We start from the raw sequence: 17,318 nt of genomic DNA, 5'->3' as shown, positions 1-17,318 counted from the left end.
GATGTGCTTTTGTAATGAGATCAGTGACTCTGCATTCATTCGGTGTCTTAGGATTGACCATTCTCTTATTTGCCTCCAGTATGCTTTATGTCAAAAAATACTGAACCTAAAGAAAGAATGGGCCTCTTCGTGGCGGATGACAAAAAGTCTGGTTAGGAAAGTGAAACTATTGTTGCTTTGATAGTTTCACTGTCACTGAAAGGCACTGTATCACAAATTGTTCACAGAAACTAATTCCTGATACTGACCCAGGTTTCCCTTGACATTCAAAAGCTAAAATGAAGCAAAGTGAAAAAGCAATTACTACCCTCCTATATAATAAAAGGGTAATATGCAAATTGACCAAACGGGAGAACGACCCATCGCTATGACGAGCACTGACCACCAGAGGGCAGACGCTCAATGCAGGAGCTGCCCCCAGCCCACAGGCCCTGATCACCCGATTGATTGGGGCCTCCTGGCCAACCTCTTGGTCCCTTCCCCCGGCCAGTAGGCTCCGATCACCCGATGGCAAACAGGGAACCCGGGGTGTGTGGCGGCAGGGGCAGGCCGGCTGCCAGCAGCCGGGGAAGATGGCCCTGATCGCAGGCCAGGCCTAAGGACCATACCCGTGCACAAATTTCGTGCACCAGGCTTCTAGTTAATTTTACACAGAAAAAGTTTTGAGCATTCCAAGACCAATAATAATCAATAATAATAAGAAGAATAATTAATAATAACCTACCAAAATCATACCTAATACATTTAATTATGTCCAGTCACATCCTCAGGAGCTTGTAGGCTTTTCTGATCCCTTAGAACACACCTTGCTAACAGGTGCACAGAATAAAGGGGGATGAAGCACTGATGCTCACAGACAGTTCAAGGCTATGGCAGCTTGATGCTGAGGTGCTCCGTGTGGTTCCTGGGGAAGGAGCGTGGCCCTCTTGCTGCTGGCGTGCCTCTGCCTCGCGAAGGGCTCGTGCAAAACACTGAACGCTATTTTTGCTTTTCGTCTTTTCTCCTAAAAGTGAAAATCCTCTTTGGGTTTCCTTTGGGTTAGCGAAAGCGGGCACTGATTGATGGAGGTCTTTCGTAGTGGGAAGTGGATACTTGTACCTGAAGGATGCTGATAGCTTCAGAACATAAAAGTAGACTCTTTGATTCTTCTAGACTCGACTCCACCCTCTCATCTCAAGGAGGATGGGCGCTATTCTGTGAGAAACGCCTTCTCAGAATGCCCCCCGTCCCACGCCGGGTACTGCCTCCACGGCGGCATGTGTATGTACATTGAAGCCGTGGACCGCTACGCATGCAAGTAAGTGCAGCTGTCTTTCTGATGGCCCAGAGACGAGCTCCTGCAACCCATGGCTTCACGCTGACTTGTAACATTTACAGTGAGGAGCGTTTTCTATAATCAGGTTTTCCTCAGGGAAACATAAACCTGTATACATTGTGTGTGCATTGCATTCTCCCTGCATATCACCCCTCCCACCCCCCACAGCTGCCTGTGCTAAATATACATTTAAGGAATTGGGTGATTTTCCCTTTTACTTAAATAACTTGATATTGCTACTGGTACAGTCTGGGAATTAAACTTCTCGTTTTGGTTGAAAAACGTAGGTTTGTGGGAGAATTGCTTACAGTGTTGATTTATTTGCTGCCACATATATGGAGAGCGTCCATGGTGTGTTTTTGAAGTGACGAAAGTGTTGTATATATTCACACTGGACTTCTTGCCTTCCATTCTCAAAACTGAAATACATACTTTTTTTTCTTAATTTCCTAGTAGTTGATGTTTGCACTGTTGTTGTTTGATGACAACTGCGGGATGGAGTCACGGTGGCTGTGTGCTCCCTTTGTCCCTGATGGTTTCGCAGTGGGCAGTGTCAGCCTGCAGCCCCGTAACCCTGCGGGGTCCCCCACCCCCACCCCCGCGCCACACACTCATCAGAGAACCTTCCCCTTGGGGCCTTTCATAAAGCGACACTCACAATGTCTAGTTCCACATCAATTCTACTTTTTGCTATTTCCATGTTTTGAAGGCAATATGAGGGAATTCATGGATTCTGACAAATAAGTAGGCCTCCTAATGCTAGACTTTTGACTCACTGATAATTTTCTCTGGGCCTGAGGAAGGAGTGATAAAATATTCTGATTCTCACAAAGAGGTGCTATAAGTTTAAAGGCTTTTATTATTTAAAAAAATTTTTTTATTGATTTCAGAGAGGAAGGGAGAGGGAGAGAGAGATAGAAACATCAATGAGAGAGAATTATTGATAGGCTGCTTCCTGCATGCCCCCTACTGGGGGATCAAACCCCAAACCCCAAGCATGTGCCCTGACTGGGAATTGAACCATAACCTCCTGGTTCATAGGTCGATGCTCAACCACTGAGCAACACTGACCAGGCAAGGCTTTTATTTTTTTTATCAGTGGTAATCAGCAGAAACATAGTCTAAATTATTAGAAGAATTAAGTTATATTCATTCTGTGACAAAGTGGATGCCTTGCATTATAAGTCATGTCAGCCTGACAAAAATAATGGAAAATGCTCATGAATATTAGCAAAAATGACTCAATTCTAATAAAACTCTATTTCCATACTCATATTTACATGCTATAATTTTCTAACCTAAGATAAATCTAGTGCTAGTTATTCTTGATTTTGATAATAAAATAAAGTTGTTTTACTTGTTCGTGATTTCTTATCATCCCAAATAATGAAATTATGAAAACAAATGTTCTAGTTTATTAGGTCCTTTTTAGAAGACTTTATGATAGTATGAACAGTATGGAAGAGTTAGGCATTGCAATTAATACGTTATGTTCATCTGGCCCTGGTAGTGTCAATTAATTAAATGGCTTATAAACTCTAACACATTGCTTTTCTTCCTGCCACTGAATCCTGATGAAAATATCATATTCCTCTGATAATGTTTTAAACATGTGTTGTTATAAAAGGACCGACTGGAGATAAGACTTATATTTGAGGGCCTTTCATCAAAATCAATATTGAAACTATAACAAGAGTTCCCATTAATTTGGATCATAACGTTGCTTTTGAATTCTCCATTTAATTAAACAGTGGTTTAATCAAACATTCAACCCTCCCCTCTCCCTGTCCGGTGACCTCACCTTGTATGTTTAAGTTCCATAATAACACGTCTCTTGGGAGCCTCTAGTCCACCTTTTATTAGAAACACTTCGTGGGCAGCCTTCGGCACAGTGCTCCCAGCGCCGCGAGCAGGCTTATCAAGGGCGCTCTTTCCTCGTGTCCAAGACAGGGACCCCCGCTGCCCAGGGTGCAGGGATGTGAGGACTGGAGTCTCCATGCCAGGGGCTTCCTCCAAGCATCCCGGGACTGGAGATCCTCAGAAGACTCCAAACCTCCTGAGCTCAGAAATGATCCTCACTTATTCTGGTTAGGCTTTGAGCCAGCCCACGGCCTTCCAGGAAGGTCTTCTTCAGACCAAGACCGCCCCCCACCCCCCGCACGGCACTGGGAAATGTTTATGAACTAAGGGTCCTGTGGCCAAATCCTTTTGAAAAATGCTGATACTCTAGCCTCCAAGTCTTGATTCACGGTACAACACAAGGTGTGAAAAAGCGTGGTTGGCCTTTACTTAGTCTAGAATTTCTTGAAATTATTTGACCATGGAAATGGAAACTTATTTGGCCAGGGACTCTTTTGTTTGGTTTAAGAGAAGAACTCAATAACCCAAAGAACCAGCGGTGTGCGGCCCACCCTGGTGACCCTGTGGAATGCCGACTCACTGCTCTGGGTCCTCTTCGGCTCACAGAGGCTCGGATACTGCAGCCCGTCATGGCCTCCTACATTTCTCCGTATGGTGAAATGCATAATCCTCGGTATATTCCTTGTGACCTTAAAATCTCTGCGAGAACTCTCAGAGTGGCCCATTCATATTAAAAGTGTGTGCTAGGCATTGCTAGTTAATGTCTATAACCGAAGATAGCTAGAATTAAAACAGATTCCAGGAAAGCCTGGAATCACTTCACAGTCCTTTATGCTTCCTACACTCAGATGCCGCTGTCTCTTGCCTGGCCGGTTCTAGAGTAGCTTTCAGAGGTGCACATGGCTTATATAGGAGGAAGAAAATAGGCTTTGAAATCAACCATTTGGATGGAACCTGCCATTCACTAGCTGAGTGACCTGGCCCAAATCACTTAACCCCATTGTGAGCCTCACTTTCCTCATCTGTGAAATGGGAACAAGCCATCAAAAATAAGCAAAAGTGTCCAGCACAGTGTCAAACACATAAGGTGCTTAACCAATGCTGGATCCCTTCCCTCCTATCTCTGAAAGTGACTCACCAAAGCTCCTATGACCAACTCCTGGTAGAACTAGGGCAGAATCAAGATATTCCGGGGCTTTGCTAATGTCTTTTTCCGTGCGGCCCCTTTCTACCCTGGGGTCTGGTATCCGTTCTCTCTGTTTTCATTCCGTCCCGTCCTTTTGGAACAAGGTGGCTGCATAAACAGATAGATAGCTGGCCCAGGGTCAAGGGGAAGACATTCCTACCAAGTGAGCATCACAAAATATTTAATAGGATCTTTTTTTTAAGTTTACACTCTCGTGGAGAATAACAAAACAAAGCACAAATAAAACTGCCGTTCTCCGCACGATGCCCACAGTTTCTGGAAGCACTCACTCCCAGCAGATGGCAGCATTGTTTCACTTACTTTCATCCCGAGGCTCAGCATGTTGGTTGCTGGTGGTGAATTCTAGTAAGTTTCACTGGTGAACTAGTGGGAGGTTTTCCGTGATGCCTCCTTTCCCCTCCATTTCATCTCTCCCCTTTGAAGAAAGTACGCAAACGCTTGGGTCTGGCCACCGAGAGCTTTTCTTTGGGGCCTGTGTGATGGAAAAGAAAATGTTTCCTCCGTAGACGAGGCTGTGCTTTCTTTTTTTTTTAAAAAAAGAATATACTTTATTGATTTTTTACAGAGAGGAAGGGAGAGGGATAGAGAGTTAGAAACATCGATGAGAGAGAAACATTGATGAGCTGCCTCCTGCACACTCCCCTACTGGGGATGTGCCCGCAACCAAGGTACATGCCCTTGACCGGAATCGAACCTGAGATCCTTCAGTTCACAGGCCGATGCTCTATCCACTGAGCCAAACCGGCTAGGACGAGGCTGTGCTTTCTTGTTCACATTATTGTGTATCCTGGGCTCAGGTGAAGGACTTGGCTTTCACATGCTTCCTGCCTCCGAATTTAGATTTCATTGCAACCTGGCCAAACATTGGTTCGAAAACTCGCTTGGCTCTTAGGGCAAAGTTGCTTTGTGTTGGTCTTTAAGGCAGCGCCTCGGGATTTTCGCCTAAGAGTAATTGATCTTTAATCAATGTCCCGCGATGCCGGGTGAGGCAGTGTGCGAAATCCCCCGGCGATCCCAGGGCAAAGGGACGAGAGGGGCAGTCCACGCAGCATGGGCGTGAGACGCAGGGAGCTTCGGGCTGCCCCCTGATGGATTTCCCATATGCGTCCGAAAAGCTGAGCCTGGACATGCAGAGGCTTGAGAAGACAGCTGGATATTGAGTGTGAAAAATAGAAGCGTTGCTGCCCGGGGCTTCCGGCTGACCCCTGTGTGTGTGTCGTCACAGCTGTGTCGTGGGCTTCGTCGGGGAGCGCTGTCAGCACCGGGACCTGAGATGGTGGGAGCTGCGCCACGCGGGCCGCGGGCGGCAGCGGGACGTCACGGTGGCGGCCGTCTGCGTGGTGCTGCTGGTCCTGCTGCTGCTGCTGGGGCTGTGGGGCGCCCACCACTACAGGTGAGCCTCCTGTCCACCCGCACTGTCAGCCTCACGGCCTCCTGTCCACCCGCACTGTCAGCCTCACAGCCTTCTGTCCACCCGCACTGTCAGCCTCACGGCCTCCTGTCCACCCGCACTGTCAGCCTCACGGCCTCCTGTCCACCCGCACTGTCAGCCTCATGGCCTTCTGTCCACCCGCACTGTCAGCCTCACAGCCTCCTGTCCACCCGCACTGTCAGCCTCACGGCCTCCTGTCCACCCGCACTGTCAGCCTCACGGCCTCCTGTCCACCCGCACTGTCAGCTTCACGGCCTCCTGTCCACCCGCACTGTCAGCCTCACGGCCTCCTGTCCACCCGCACTGTCAGCCTCACGGCCTCCTGTCCACCCGCACTGTCAGCCTCACAGCCTCCTGTCCACCCGCACTGTCAGCCTCACAGCCTCCTGTCCACCCACACTGTCAGCCTCACGGCCTTCTGTCCACCCGCACTGTCAGCCTCACGGCCTCCTGTCCACCGCACTGTCAGCCTCACAGCCTTCTGTCCACCTGCACTGTCAGCCTCACGGCCTCCTGTCCACCCGCACTGTCAGCCTCACGGCCTCCTGTCCACCGCACTGTCAGCCTCACAGCCTTCTGTCCACCTGCACTGTCAGCCTCACGGCCTCCTGTCCACCCGCACTGTCAGCCTCACAGCCTTCTGTCCACCTGCACTGTCAGCCTCACGGCCTCCTGTCCACCGCACTGTCAGCCTCACAGCCTTCTGTCCACCTGCACTGTCAGCCTCACGGCCTCCTGTCCACCCGCACTGTCAGCCTCACAGCCTCCTGTCCACCCGCACTGTCAGCCTCACAGCCTTCTGTCCACCCGCACTGTCAGCCTCACAGCCCCTCCCGGGGGACACCTGCCTCCCTGAGAGGGACGTCTACACCCTTCTACACTTCAAACGGGGGTCGCAGCCAAGGACAGTGGCACAGGGCGCAGGAGTGCCCAGCTCCCAATCGGGGGCGGCTTTCCTTTTCCTTCTTCCACTCCAGGCCTTGTCCACACGCCTGGCCTGCGGAGTGCATGGGGCTGCTGCTTAATGAGGCGATTTCATATCCACTCTTTCCCCTTGTACCTGCTCCCCCCTCACACCTGCATAACTGTGCTTCCTTCCGTGGCTGTCTTCCATGGAGCTGATTTCCCACAAAACACTCACTTTTGGTCCAGCAAATCAGTATCTTCCCCAACTCAGAAGGAAGGTTTTGGTCCTTGGATTTTGTGTTTTCAATCATTTCAAGTTAAAAGTGAAAAGCTGTGAAACAATTTTTGTACATTTAGTTTTTAAAAATTGACACTACATTGGGATGAAGGAGTAGGCATCCTACTGCTGATGTTCCATTTTCTTAAAAAGTAGGACATCGTCCTCCCTCCACGACCCTCAACACTGAGAAGTGTTTTATGTTCTGTTACGTTGGTGCTGTACCACATCACTGAGTTGTTAACACTTTGGGGCTGCAGGGAACTTTATGGAGTCATCGAATTCAATCCCACCGTTTTATGGCCAAAAAAACCTAACACCCATTTAACTAATAGGTCCCAATTTCGGGGAACGTATGGACTACGTACCACCATCTGCCAATAAAACTCCAACCACACTCACTGGTACTGCACAACCACGCAGGTGTCAACTGTCTTGTATTATGGAGAACTCAACATATTCAAGATACGTTTGTCTGAGATCCTGCTATATCCTAGTGTAGTGGCTAAGAACATGGGCTCTAGAATCACACTGCACAGGGTTCAATTCCTAATTCATGTTTAATTAACATTAGGAGCCGGTGTGGCTCAGTTGGTTGGGCATCGTCCCATGCACCGAAGGGTTGCCAGTTCGATTCCCCCTTGGGCCATGTGCCTGGGTTGTGGAGGCAGCCAAGTGATGTTTCACTCTCACATCAATGTTTCTCTCTCTTTCTCCTCTCCTTTCCTCTCTCTCTAAAAATCAATTTTAAAAATGTTTAACATCAGGCATGTTATTTAATCTTTATATTCATTAATTTCCTTTGCTATAAAGTGGGAACAAGAATAGTACATGAGAGTTACTGTGGGATTGAGTTAATCTAAGTAAAGCATTTATTGTAGGTCTGGCATTTAAGACCTATCTGTTGTTATTATTATGTTTTCCCATGAACTATAATCTTCCCCCGAAGAGTCACATGTTCCAAACCCTTTTCTAGTTCAAGACACAGATTCTCAGGCACGACTTGAATTTTTAATCCAGTGGTCCATCAGTAACCATTGTATTCCGGTATTCAAACATGATCTCAGGTGTCTGTGGGAAGAATATAGAATAAGCAGTGTTTCATCCCATTGGACAGAATGCCAGAAGAAAAATAGATGCTTGGCAAATAATATTGTAGACAAAATTGGGAGCAAGAAACTTAAGGTTATGTGTGCCATGATTATCAAATAATTTTTCTTAATCTACGTGCTATGGCATAGTAAGTATGTTTTATGTTCCACTGATGTGCTTCAGAACTCTGGATTGAAAGCCAGGGGCAGATTGCTGGCTTTTCTTACTTAGGATTCAAAGACCAGCTCAACTGAAAGATGACTGGAGACTATAAGAATGTCTTTAGCCTCTGACCCCTGTGTATCTAAAATCAAAAAAGTGATAAGGACTACTCCTTCAAAAAGAAAACTTATCAGAAGTCTTTTTCTTTTTCTTTCCTTTTTGCTGAAATGCATCCAGAGTTGTGAAGTTTTTTCCTGAACAAAGATATGGTTATTTACCGAGCAGTTCTGGCCAGTGGAACCGCTTACCCCACCACAAATTTTCAGCTATGTTCTTGACTACATTTGTGCAGTAGCTGTATCGATTCTGATAAGATCAAATTAGATCTGCCAGTCTAAATATTGCCATGTCACTAAGATATGCCAATAAATACAGCTCTGGCTTTGAGTTATTTATTTATTTATTTATTTATTTATTTATTTATTTATATTCTAGGGCCTAGTGCATGACACCATGCATTGTATAGACTCCCTTTCCCCCTAGTGCATGACACCATGCATTGTATAGACTCAGCACTAAATTTTTTTCAGCCAAAGAACTCTTTATAAAGCTGAATTTGGAGGTAGGAGGCCTAGTCTACTTCCTGGCTTGGCCACTATGATGCGACATGCTCTTGGGCCTCCACTCCCCGAGTTCTTGCCTGTAATGCCTGTGAGCAGGCGGCCGCAGCGGGCCCGCGGAAGGAGCCCTGGGCGACCCTGGTTAGCAGTGAGCCTTGGGTGGTCACCTGGCTTCCGGCCCCACTGGCTTCACTTACAAAATGGAGCTGATGCAGTGTGTGTCACACGATTGCTGTGATACTATTTCCATAGACAGCCCTCCTCCCCACCAAGGTGTAAATCTGTTACGGTAGAGATTTTTTGTTGTTGTTTGGGGTTGCAATATCCCCAGTCCTACGACAGTGCCTGGGATGAAGTTAGTATTCAATAGAGAAGTCCGTGAATAAGTTCATTGCTCCCTCCCCACTTCCATTTTATGCCACCCCCCCACCCGCACCCCCATCTCACAGCACCTTGGAAAAAGTGAAACATCATCTGGAAAGTTCTCCAGAAAATAAGGCCTTAAAAACCCAAAGTTGTCTTTCTAGTTTTCTTAATACTTCCTCTCCCCCATGCACTTTAAGTACCTAAATTGCAGTAGCAAGCGTAGTTGTCCCTGACCATCACTGAGCGGGCTACTGTTTAGTGTTGTGCTGAGATGGTCTCACATTTTGGTTTGATTGCAGGACTCAGAAGCTGCTATCGAAAAATCCAAAAAACCCTTACGAAGAGCCGAACAGAGATGTGAGCGCTAGGCCTGCAGACGGAGAGGCTGGGACGTCCTCTGGCCGCCAGCCTTGGGTAGGTGACCAAAGTGCACGAAGCAAGAAATGGGCTTTATATCAATCCCAGCTCACTTTTTCTCGTTCTTCTGAGTTCAGAGACACTGGAAGCTGATCTAGCAGGTGTTAATATTATAGCCAACACCACAATAACTTGGGGGGGGGGGCGCTGAGGGTTCTGCGGGGGGCAGGGGCGGGGGACGACTCTGCCCTAAAGTAAAGTAATCCAACAGGCTGCAATAGTGCCATACTTTAAGTGCACAAGAAACTTATGGAATATTTTTTTTAATCATGTAGTTTTTTTCCTATAACATAAATTTTGATGTGTATATGAAAAATCTTTCCCAATTTTAGGTGATCCTCTTCAGATAGATGTCTTAAAAACCCAAGGTTATTCTCCTAATTGTCTGCCTATTTCTTTTCTCACAAACATTTCAAATCCCTGAACTTCGGCAGCAAGATAGTTGCCAGGTTTAGCAAATAAAAAATACGGCACACCTAGTTCAATGCATACTAATACTGAAAGTTCAAATTTAAATTCAAATTTAACCAGGTGTCCTGTTTTTTTTATCTGGCAACCCCATGTATTCAAGTTCAAAATGCTTCACCGATTACCCACTTCAGTAATTGATCGTAGAACACTAGAGGGCAGACTTGAGACAGGCTAAACGTTTGAAACTTGGTGTTTTTGTTCCCAGAAACCTGTCAGAGATGATTTGACTGGCTCACTGGGTGCGGTTGGTGTTATCGGTGGGATAGATTGTGGAGGAGGCTGGAATACATGGCAGGTCCATGGGGGTTTGAAACCTGTGGGCAAACAGGGAAACGTTTATTAGGAGAGCTTATGGAGAGGCAAAGGCACCCTTTGGAGTCCTTCCCATACTGCTTTGCCCGTTTCCCAGCCTCCACCTCACGTGCATCCCCAGGGGATAGCTTTCCTGTAGTTACGCTTTTGACTGATAAGTGATCATCTGCCCTGCCTATACTATCATCCAGCGTGTACTGATTTTGTGGTTGAACCTGAGGTTAGAAATACAATTAGAAATGTGAGTTCTAGCCTTACTGACCCTCGCAGCAAGTAGAGGTCTGATTTTCAGCAGGTCACGTAACCCCTGCCTCCTCCTCTTCAGGACACCAAGGGGTTTGGAGCGGATGAGCTCTAAGACTCCTCCGTCTCTAGAGATTCCATAAGTGTGTGATTCTGGGTGCACTTAGCTGTAGAACGTCCTCCGTTCTTTGAGGCCTTAGGACGTCTAAGTCCACAAGTTGCGCTTGTCAGTCTATATGGTATTTCATTCAGGTTTTGAGTAGGAAGTTTAATTCATCTGACTTAAATCATGGGAGAGAGGGAGACACAATCTGTGTGTTTTCTTTTAAGAAGTCAGAAACACTTGCCGTAGTCATGAGCAGCTTGTTGGTTGGTGGACTGGGGCTCCCGAGCTCAGTCCCCCTCACCAGATATCAGTGAGAGCGGCACAGAGCTGAGCACACAAACTAGGAGGAGCAGCTGCAGAAACAAATCTGGTTCTGTCAGCTGCCATCCATATCTCAGCCCAGGACTCAGAGACCTGTGTTCTGCTCACAGAGAGACATGTGGTTGGAAATTTTGCAGTGCAGACGGCTGAGTTTTGACTGGAGCCGGAAATAGTGGGCATGCCCCCATAAACAGTGGGTCACACATTGATTTTGCAAAATGTTGCTTCAGGGAGTCCATTTATGAGGAGGAGAGGGATTGGTGTTGTGGGAAATAAGAGAATAAAAACAGGTGTTCAGGGGATCCACTCTTCCATGGTCAACATTTCTCTCGCGACTCAACTCCACTCATCATTCCTTTCTACACTTTTCTCAAAACCTGAGCAAGGTTTTTCCATTCCCTTTTCCTCCTTGTATTTCCGAGTTATGGGTTTCTTCTTATGTAGGGCTCATTTCTGAACAAATGGAGCTTGATTAGCCAAAGCCTTGGGCAGCCCCTCCTCTGAGTCACTAGTCGGTAAGGAAGGACTTTGCCAAACTGCATCCTTTCTTCTGGGGCCTGAGGTCCCTTCTTTTCTTTCCTTGTATCATTGGTCTATTTTAATATTCAGTGTATGAGGTGTGAACGTGAGCCAGGGAGCTCTGGTCAGCCCCCATTGCAAGTGCCACATCAATTGTGGATAATACAAATAATAACAAAAATAATCATTTTGTTGCCCAAAGAGAAATGTTATTTTCTGTGCCTGCCTTTTAGAATTCTGGTTCCCACACTGTTCAACCATGAAAAAGCATTTGGTGGATTCCTGCAAATAGTAATTGCACTATTAGTTATTACTACCCATGCATGACTCCAATTACTCAGAACTTGGCAGCATATTTAAGTGAATTTTAGTAACTGCACACACACGTTTGAAAAGTTGGAGCACATCTTATAGGAGACTAGAGGCCCCGTGCATGAAAATTCATGCACTGGAATGGGGGGTCCCTCAGCCCGGCCTTCCCCCTCTCACAGTCCGGGAGCCCTCAGGGGCAGGAGGCGACCTGGTGATCAGAGGAAGGTGATGCCCCATCACACCTCTGCTGTTGCCACTGCTGGCAGTGCAAGCCTCAGCCGGCCCTGGTTACCTGAGCCTCAGGCTGGCCCTAGGCGGCTGGGCAGCCGCCATCCGAGGCTTGCCTGCACCTTGGGCCGGCCCTGGGCGGCTGGGGGGCTGAGGGGACTGGGGGACTCCAGAGGCGGGTGGGCCTGGCCTTGTCACATGCCTGCCACCCCGGTGGGGCTGAGGGGACTGGGCGCTGCCATCTTGTGGCTGTGGGCACCGCCATATTTGAGGGCGTGGCAGCAATTAGCATATTCCCTCCTTATTGGCTGTGGGTGCCGCCATCTTTGCAATGGTGTGAGGGTCAATTAGCATATTCCCTCTTTATTAGATAGGATATTATTTTTCTGGCCTATTGGCAATACTTAGAATACTTACAGATTCTTGGGTTGATTAAAGTAAAGCATGACCCAAAACTTGGGATTCTGGAATTAGGATAGATTGTTCAGTAAAGATATTGATAGGGCCTGGTTGCTTTAATAGAGAGTAACATCAAGTTCCAAATTGAACTAAACTTCTCATTAATTAGCCAGAGAAATAAATTTGACAGGACCTTTCTTTCAGCTTTCAACTTTCATAGTATGAACATGAGAAGCCAGAGCCTCTGATTTCATGTATGCTGAGATAATTTATGAATGATAACGATGTTCTCTCTCTCCCTCCCTTTTATTCTCTGCAGTTTGTGGTTCTAAAGGAACACCAGAATCTCGGGGATGGGAATCAACCTGTGGTCCCCCAGGATGGCCAGGCAGCAGATGTTGGCCAGTTTTTCTCCCTGGAGCATGGTGAATGGTTATCTTTACCTTCATCCTGACTGTTTTTCTGAATGCAAAAAGTGTCATTTAAGCCCAGAAACAAGAGTTAAATTGGATAAGCTATGTGAGCAGCTGGTTGTATTGGAATGCCTTTGAGCTTCAGAGAAAGATATTTGGGCTGGATTCCTGTCTTAGATGTGAGGTTACCATGTTCTCAAAACTCTGGTCACATAGCAGTCCACTAGGTCACTTTGAGCAAGTGCACGATGAGTTGACTCATTTTGAGTTAGGTTGGATTTTAAGGCCATTCTTGGGGTTTGGTTTTATCTTAGTAGTTGTCGGTATAGTTTCAGTGACATTGTCAATGGATCTAAGAAAATGTGTTCCATGTTCTAGAAGGAAAGGTTCCTGTACATTTAGGTTGACCAGGGGGTTCTCCTAGGGAACGGGGAGTATTCAAGTCTTACCAGGGCTAGCCTTCAGCTACAAGCCTGGACACCTAGGAAGTCCATCCAAGCCACTGGGAGAGGGACCGCAAATCAATCCAGGTCCTCAGGCTGCTCTGGAACTCAACCCGCCTCAGGTAGAAATGGAGTTAGATACGCGTTGACATAATGCCTTTGACAAGAGTTGTATTATGATGAACTTCTGGGGTTTCAGTCTCAGATATCAAATTTCTGTTTCATAACTCAGAGGACAAGGTTGAATATACTTTGTATCATACGCTTTGAGAAAGGTTCAGAGAAACTTTGAGCCAACAAAAACAGTTCCTCTGCTAGCGTTTTAACTACACTTACATTTTCTGATATTTGCCCTTCACAAATATGCTTATTACCATACTCTCCTCCTCAGATTTCCTAGTAGAGAGAACATGGGCTTCTTATTTTTAAAACTTACTCTGAACTTACCTCTCATACATATGTTGCCATGGAACCCAATTCAGTTGAACTTTACTTCATAATATCCAGAGGAACACCCTGGATATTAAGGTACACTTAGGAATTGACAATTAAAATTATGGTAAATATTATAGTGTTACATGTACTGTTCCCAGTGTTGTTACCTGGTAATGAAAACATTCACCATTTTCAAAAGTTGCTTTGATTTTGTTGTTGTTAGTAGCATTATTATAAAGTAATGGAATATCTTATAGTTACATTCTACTTTTTTTTTTGAAGAGCTAAAAATACATAATTCTTTGTTATAAAGGTAATCCACTCTAGAGGCATATATATTATAATTTTGTAAGTTAACCAATAGCACAATGATTTGACCATGTATGGTTAAACTCAGGAAAGAGCTAAGGACTCGGCTGAGTACTCAGGAATAGATTAGAATATTTCTCTTTTGGGTCACTCTATTGCAAACAGCTTGAGCCATTCTCTGCATGCCATTCATACAACCGTCTCCTAATAACATGTCCAGCTGTCTCATAAATCAAGTTGGGGTCTTTGCGAATCTCTTCTCCGCTCCTGGAAAACCTATTAAAAACACAGGCTGCGCCAGTGGTGGACACATAGAGCCATAGTCATTGACCTCAGCCAACATCAGCTGGTGCAGGTCCAGTGGGAAGCACCACAAGAGGGTAGAGCACCACGCGAGGGGATAGGAATGCAAGTGCGTTCAAAGCCTGAGCTCTGGTCTCAAGTCACTTCTGGTCCAGATGGGGAGCGAGGAAATACACAGGGAAAGGGAAAGAGCAATGTCAGGTAGCATAGTCCTTTGAATCATCTCAACCAACCAAAAGTATTGCAATTTTTAAAGAACTTGGTCTTGAGTGGTTCAGGAATAGGTTCATTTTGTGCCACATTTCAGGTCTATTCTCCAACCAGTACTATTAAGATATCTCTTGCTGGAGATTGTGAATGATGTGAATTCTAAAATTTCTTTCTTTTTTTTTATTGTATAGGGTCAGCGCAACCGACATTGTGGGGGAAGGAGCCCCAGATGTGTGTGGGCACAGGGTACGGCTTCTGTGTCCCACCATCCAGTGATAATGGCGCTGGTCCCCAGAGGATGGAGGGTAGCTTTCCTCTCCCCTCCTCTGGGGCACAGCCTAATGCGGTGGGGGGTGAGAAGCCCCATTCTGTCTGGTCAGCTAACGCATCATGGCAACACAGGGCCCCAGATCCACCACACCAAGTGGAGCTGACTCAGTGAAAACTGGAAGTTGAAGAACACTACTGTATGTGTGGACAGTAATACTTTGTTTCAAAAAGTAGAGGGAAAGAAAATACTAATCTGACTCCTCAATCTCTACAACTAATCACCTACTCAGCATCCTGGAAGCAAATATGAATTGTGTTTTTGCTTCTTCCTTCAAGCAGTCCCACTATGGATTTTCACATCAGAGTAACTGGGAGAACCACTAGATAACTCATTAGAAACCAAATGGGGACAGTTTTGCTTTATAAATTGTGTTGTCTTCAATAATCAATAAGATAGATTCTTTTTCCCCTTCAGCCCCAGAAGAAATCTGGGGTTGAAGCAGGCAATCACACACAGGTTTGGCCAGTTATAAAGTACCTGGACAGAACATTTAGCTCAATCTCATGAAATGGTTAGAATATTAAAATTACTGTTATGATACATTGCAGCATTTAATTTATCACTATTTAACTTATCCATGCTGGTAATTTTGAGAATGAATTATGATAAATTAATGGAAGATGTACTCATTTAGAATCTGATTTCCTCAGAATTAGATGACTTATTTTTCTATCGTAAAATCTTTAAATGAAAACGTTCCCCAACAGACCTCAGTGTTTCTTAGGCATCACTCTCCTCTCCCCGTCAGAAGATTTTTCTAATGAAAATGGTAAATTTGCCTTTATGTGTTTTCACATAATTTTTTACTTATTTTCAAATGTGAGACTGTAAGCAAATTGCCAGATTTATTTTCATTATGAACAATGATTGATTTCTTCTAATTATTTAAATAAAATCACTGTAAAACATAAACACTGTATTGTATACCTGGCTAAATAATAAATTACAGTCTGTGGGCATTTAGAGTTGAATCAAAGTGATTCGCTAAGCTTGCTATTGTTACTCCTTTAGAAAAATTAAAATTTAACTTTATAAAGTAAATTTTCACAAGGTGTTCTAAATAAGTACTATTCTTGCAGTCCAGGCATCGTTAGTACAATTTACACAACCTAACACAGGAGCTGGATATTGTTCAGGGCTTTGGATTGTTTAGTTCCTACATTAACTAGTCTTTGTTCATCTTTTTTTCCACCCCCCAATTCCTTGGACTTTGGTTATACTAGAAGTCAGCATAAAAATGAATGGAAGTACATCTCTTTAAGTAGATAGTCCTTAGAAACTTCGATAAAGATTGGTGGTGGGGAGGATAATTTATGTTAGTTAAATATTCAGTATGACCCTTTTCCCAGTTAATTAAGATTTTTCTCCATTTGGTTTTGCTTTAATTGATAGTTTGGATGAGAAAACCTGTCTTATTTCTGAGTGAACTGACCTCAGAAGAACAATAGTCATAATTTCCCCAGTTACAGGAAAATTATATTCTTAAGTGTGAATATTTTTTTCTTTCAAAAATGAGCATTTTTGGAGCTTTAAGGGTTAGATTACTTTTTTTTAATTTTAGCACCTCCTTCTTTTAGGATTTCAAAGATAACTAAAGAGATGATATATGACCACAATCACTCATAACATAGTGTTATATTTGAACCAGAAAATCCCTGTGTCCTTTGAGCTTTTCAATGAATGTGATATCTCATGAACTGGGATCCTGGCAAATCCTTGACCAGGTTCTAAACCCAGCTCCATCCCTGATCAGAGTAAACAAATGGCTCTCTATTCTTTAGTCAACACATCACCATGGATTTGTAGCTTCCTTTCTTGTGGAAACACTTCTCTACCAGAAATACCCTCCTTTAAACATTTAGTTTTAGAAAGAGCATTTTCATCTATTTGATTTGCATTTTTTCCAGACTGAATATCCTTAGATCCTATCATTGATAATCTCATTGTGCATAATGCCTGATTGTGATTCTATTTGACTAAATGTCACCCTCCACATTTACAATGAGCATTTTGCCCACCTTTCTACCACCTAATGAAGTCTTAGTACACTGCATTCATTTGATACCCTATGGTTTTAGTTCCTCTTATTAGCCTTGATTCCCACTGATAGCCTTTTCCTATGAATAAAGGATTATTGTGTGATAATTGAAAATATGTTAAAAGCACTAAATAATTTCTTCAAAAAACACCCCGAACCCAAATCAAACAAAGAAACTGGGAGAACGGGAAAATATCTGGTCAATTTAAGTATGTGTGACAGTTAAGATTGCATTTTTGTTTTGTTTTACTTTTTCTTTCTTCTTTATTGA

At 44.7% G+C, this 17,318-nt stretch overlaps 1 protein-coding gene across 4 annotated transcripts in view; it reads left to right on the top strand.

Moving 5' to 3' along the window:
- EGF (epidermal growth factor) overlaps window positions 1-15,959 on the top strand; it is a 103,872-nt gene extending 87,913 nt beyond the window's left edge. For 3 of the 4 annotated variants that reach the window (XM_054726642.1, XM_054726648.1, XM_054726636.1), the window contains 6 exons: window positions 1,153-1,297; window positions 5,608-5,775; window positions 9,537-9,651; window positions 12,885-12,962; window position 14,545; window positions 14,870-15,959. In XM_054726642.1, coding sequence (XP_054582617.1) covers window positions 1,153-1,297; window positions 5,608-5,775; window positions 9,537-9,651; window positions 12,885-12,962; window position 14,545; window positions 14,870-15,120 — 758 coding nt within the window. In that variant the 3' untranslated portion in view covers window positions 15,121-15,959. The remainder of the gene's footprint in view (window positions 1-1,152; window positions 1,298-5,607; window positions 5,776-9,536; window positions 9,652-12,884; window positions 12,963-14,544; window positions 14,546-14,869) is intronic. The other variant, XM_054726653.1, reaches the window with a different exon arrangement.
- Window positions 15,960-17,318: the final 1,359 nt, after the last annotated feature.

Source organism: Eptesicus fuscus, chromosome 2 (genome assembly GCF_027574615.1).
Source record: "Eptesicus fuscus isolate TK198812 chromosome 2, DD_ASM_mEF_20220401, whole genome shotgun sequence".
In the NCBI taxonomy this organism is placed as follows: Eukaryota; Metazoa; Chordata; class Mammalia; order Chiroptera; family Vespertilionidae; genus Eptesicus; species Eptesicus fuscus.
The sequence above is the reverse complement of the archived record's forward strand: the minus strand, read 5'-3'. Positions and strand labels throughout refer to the sequence as shown.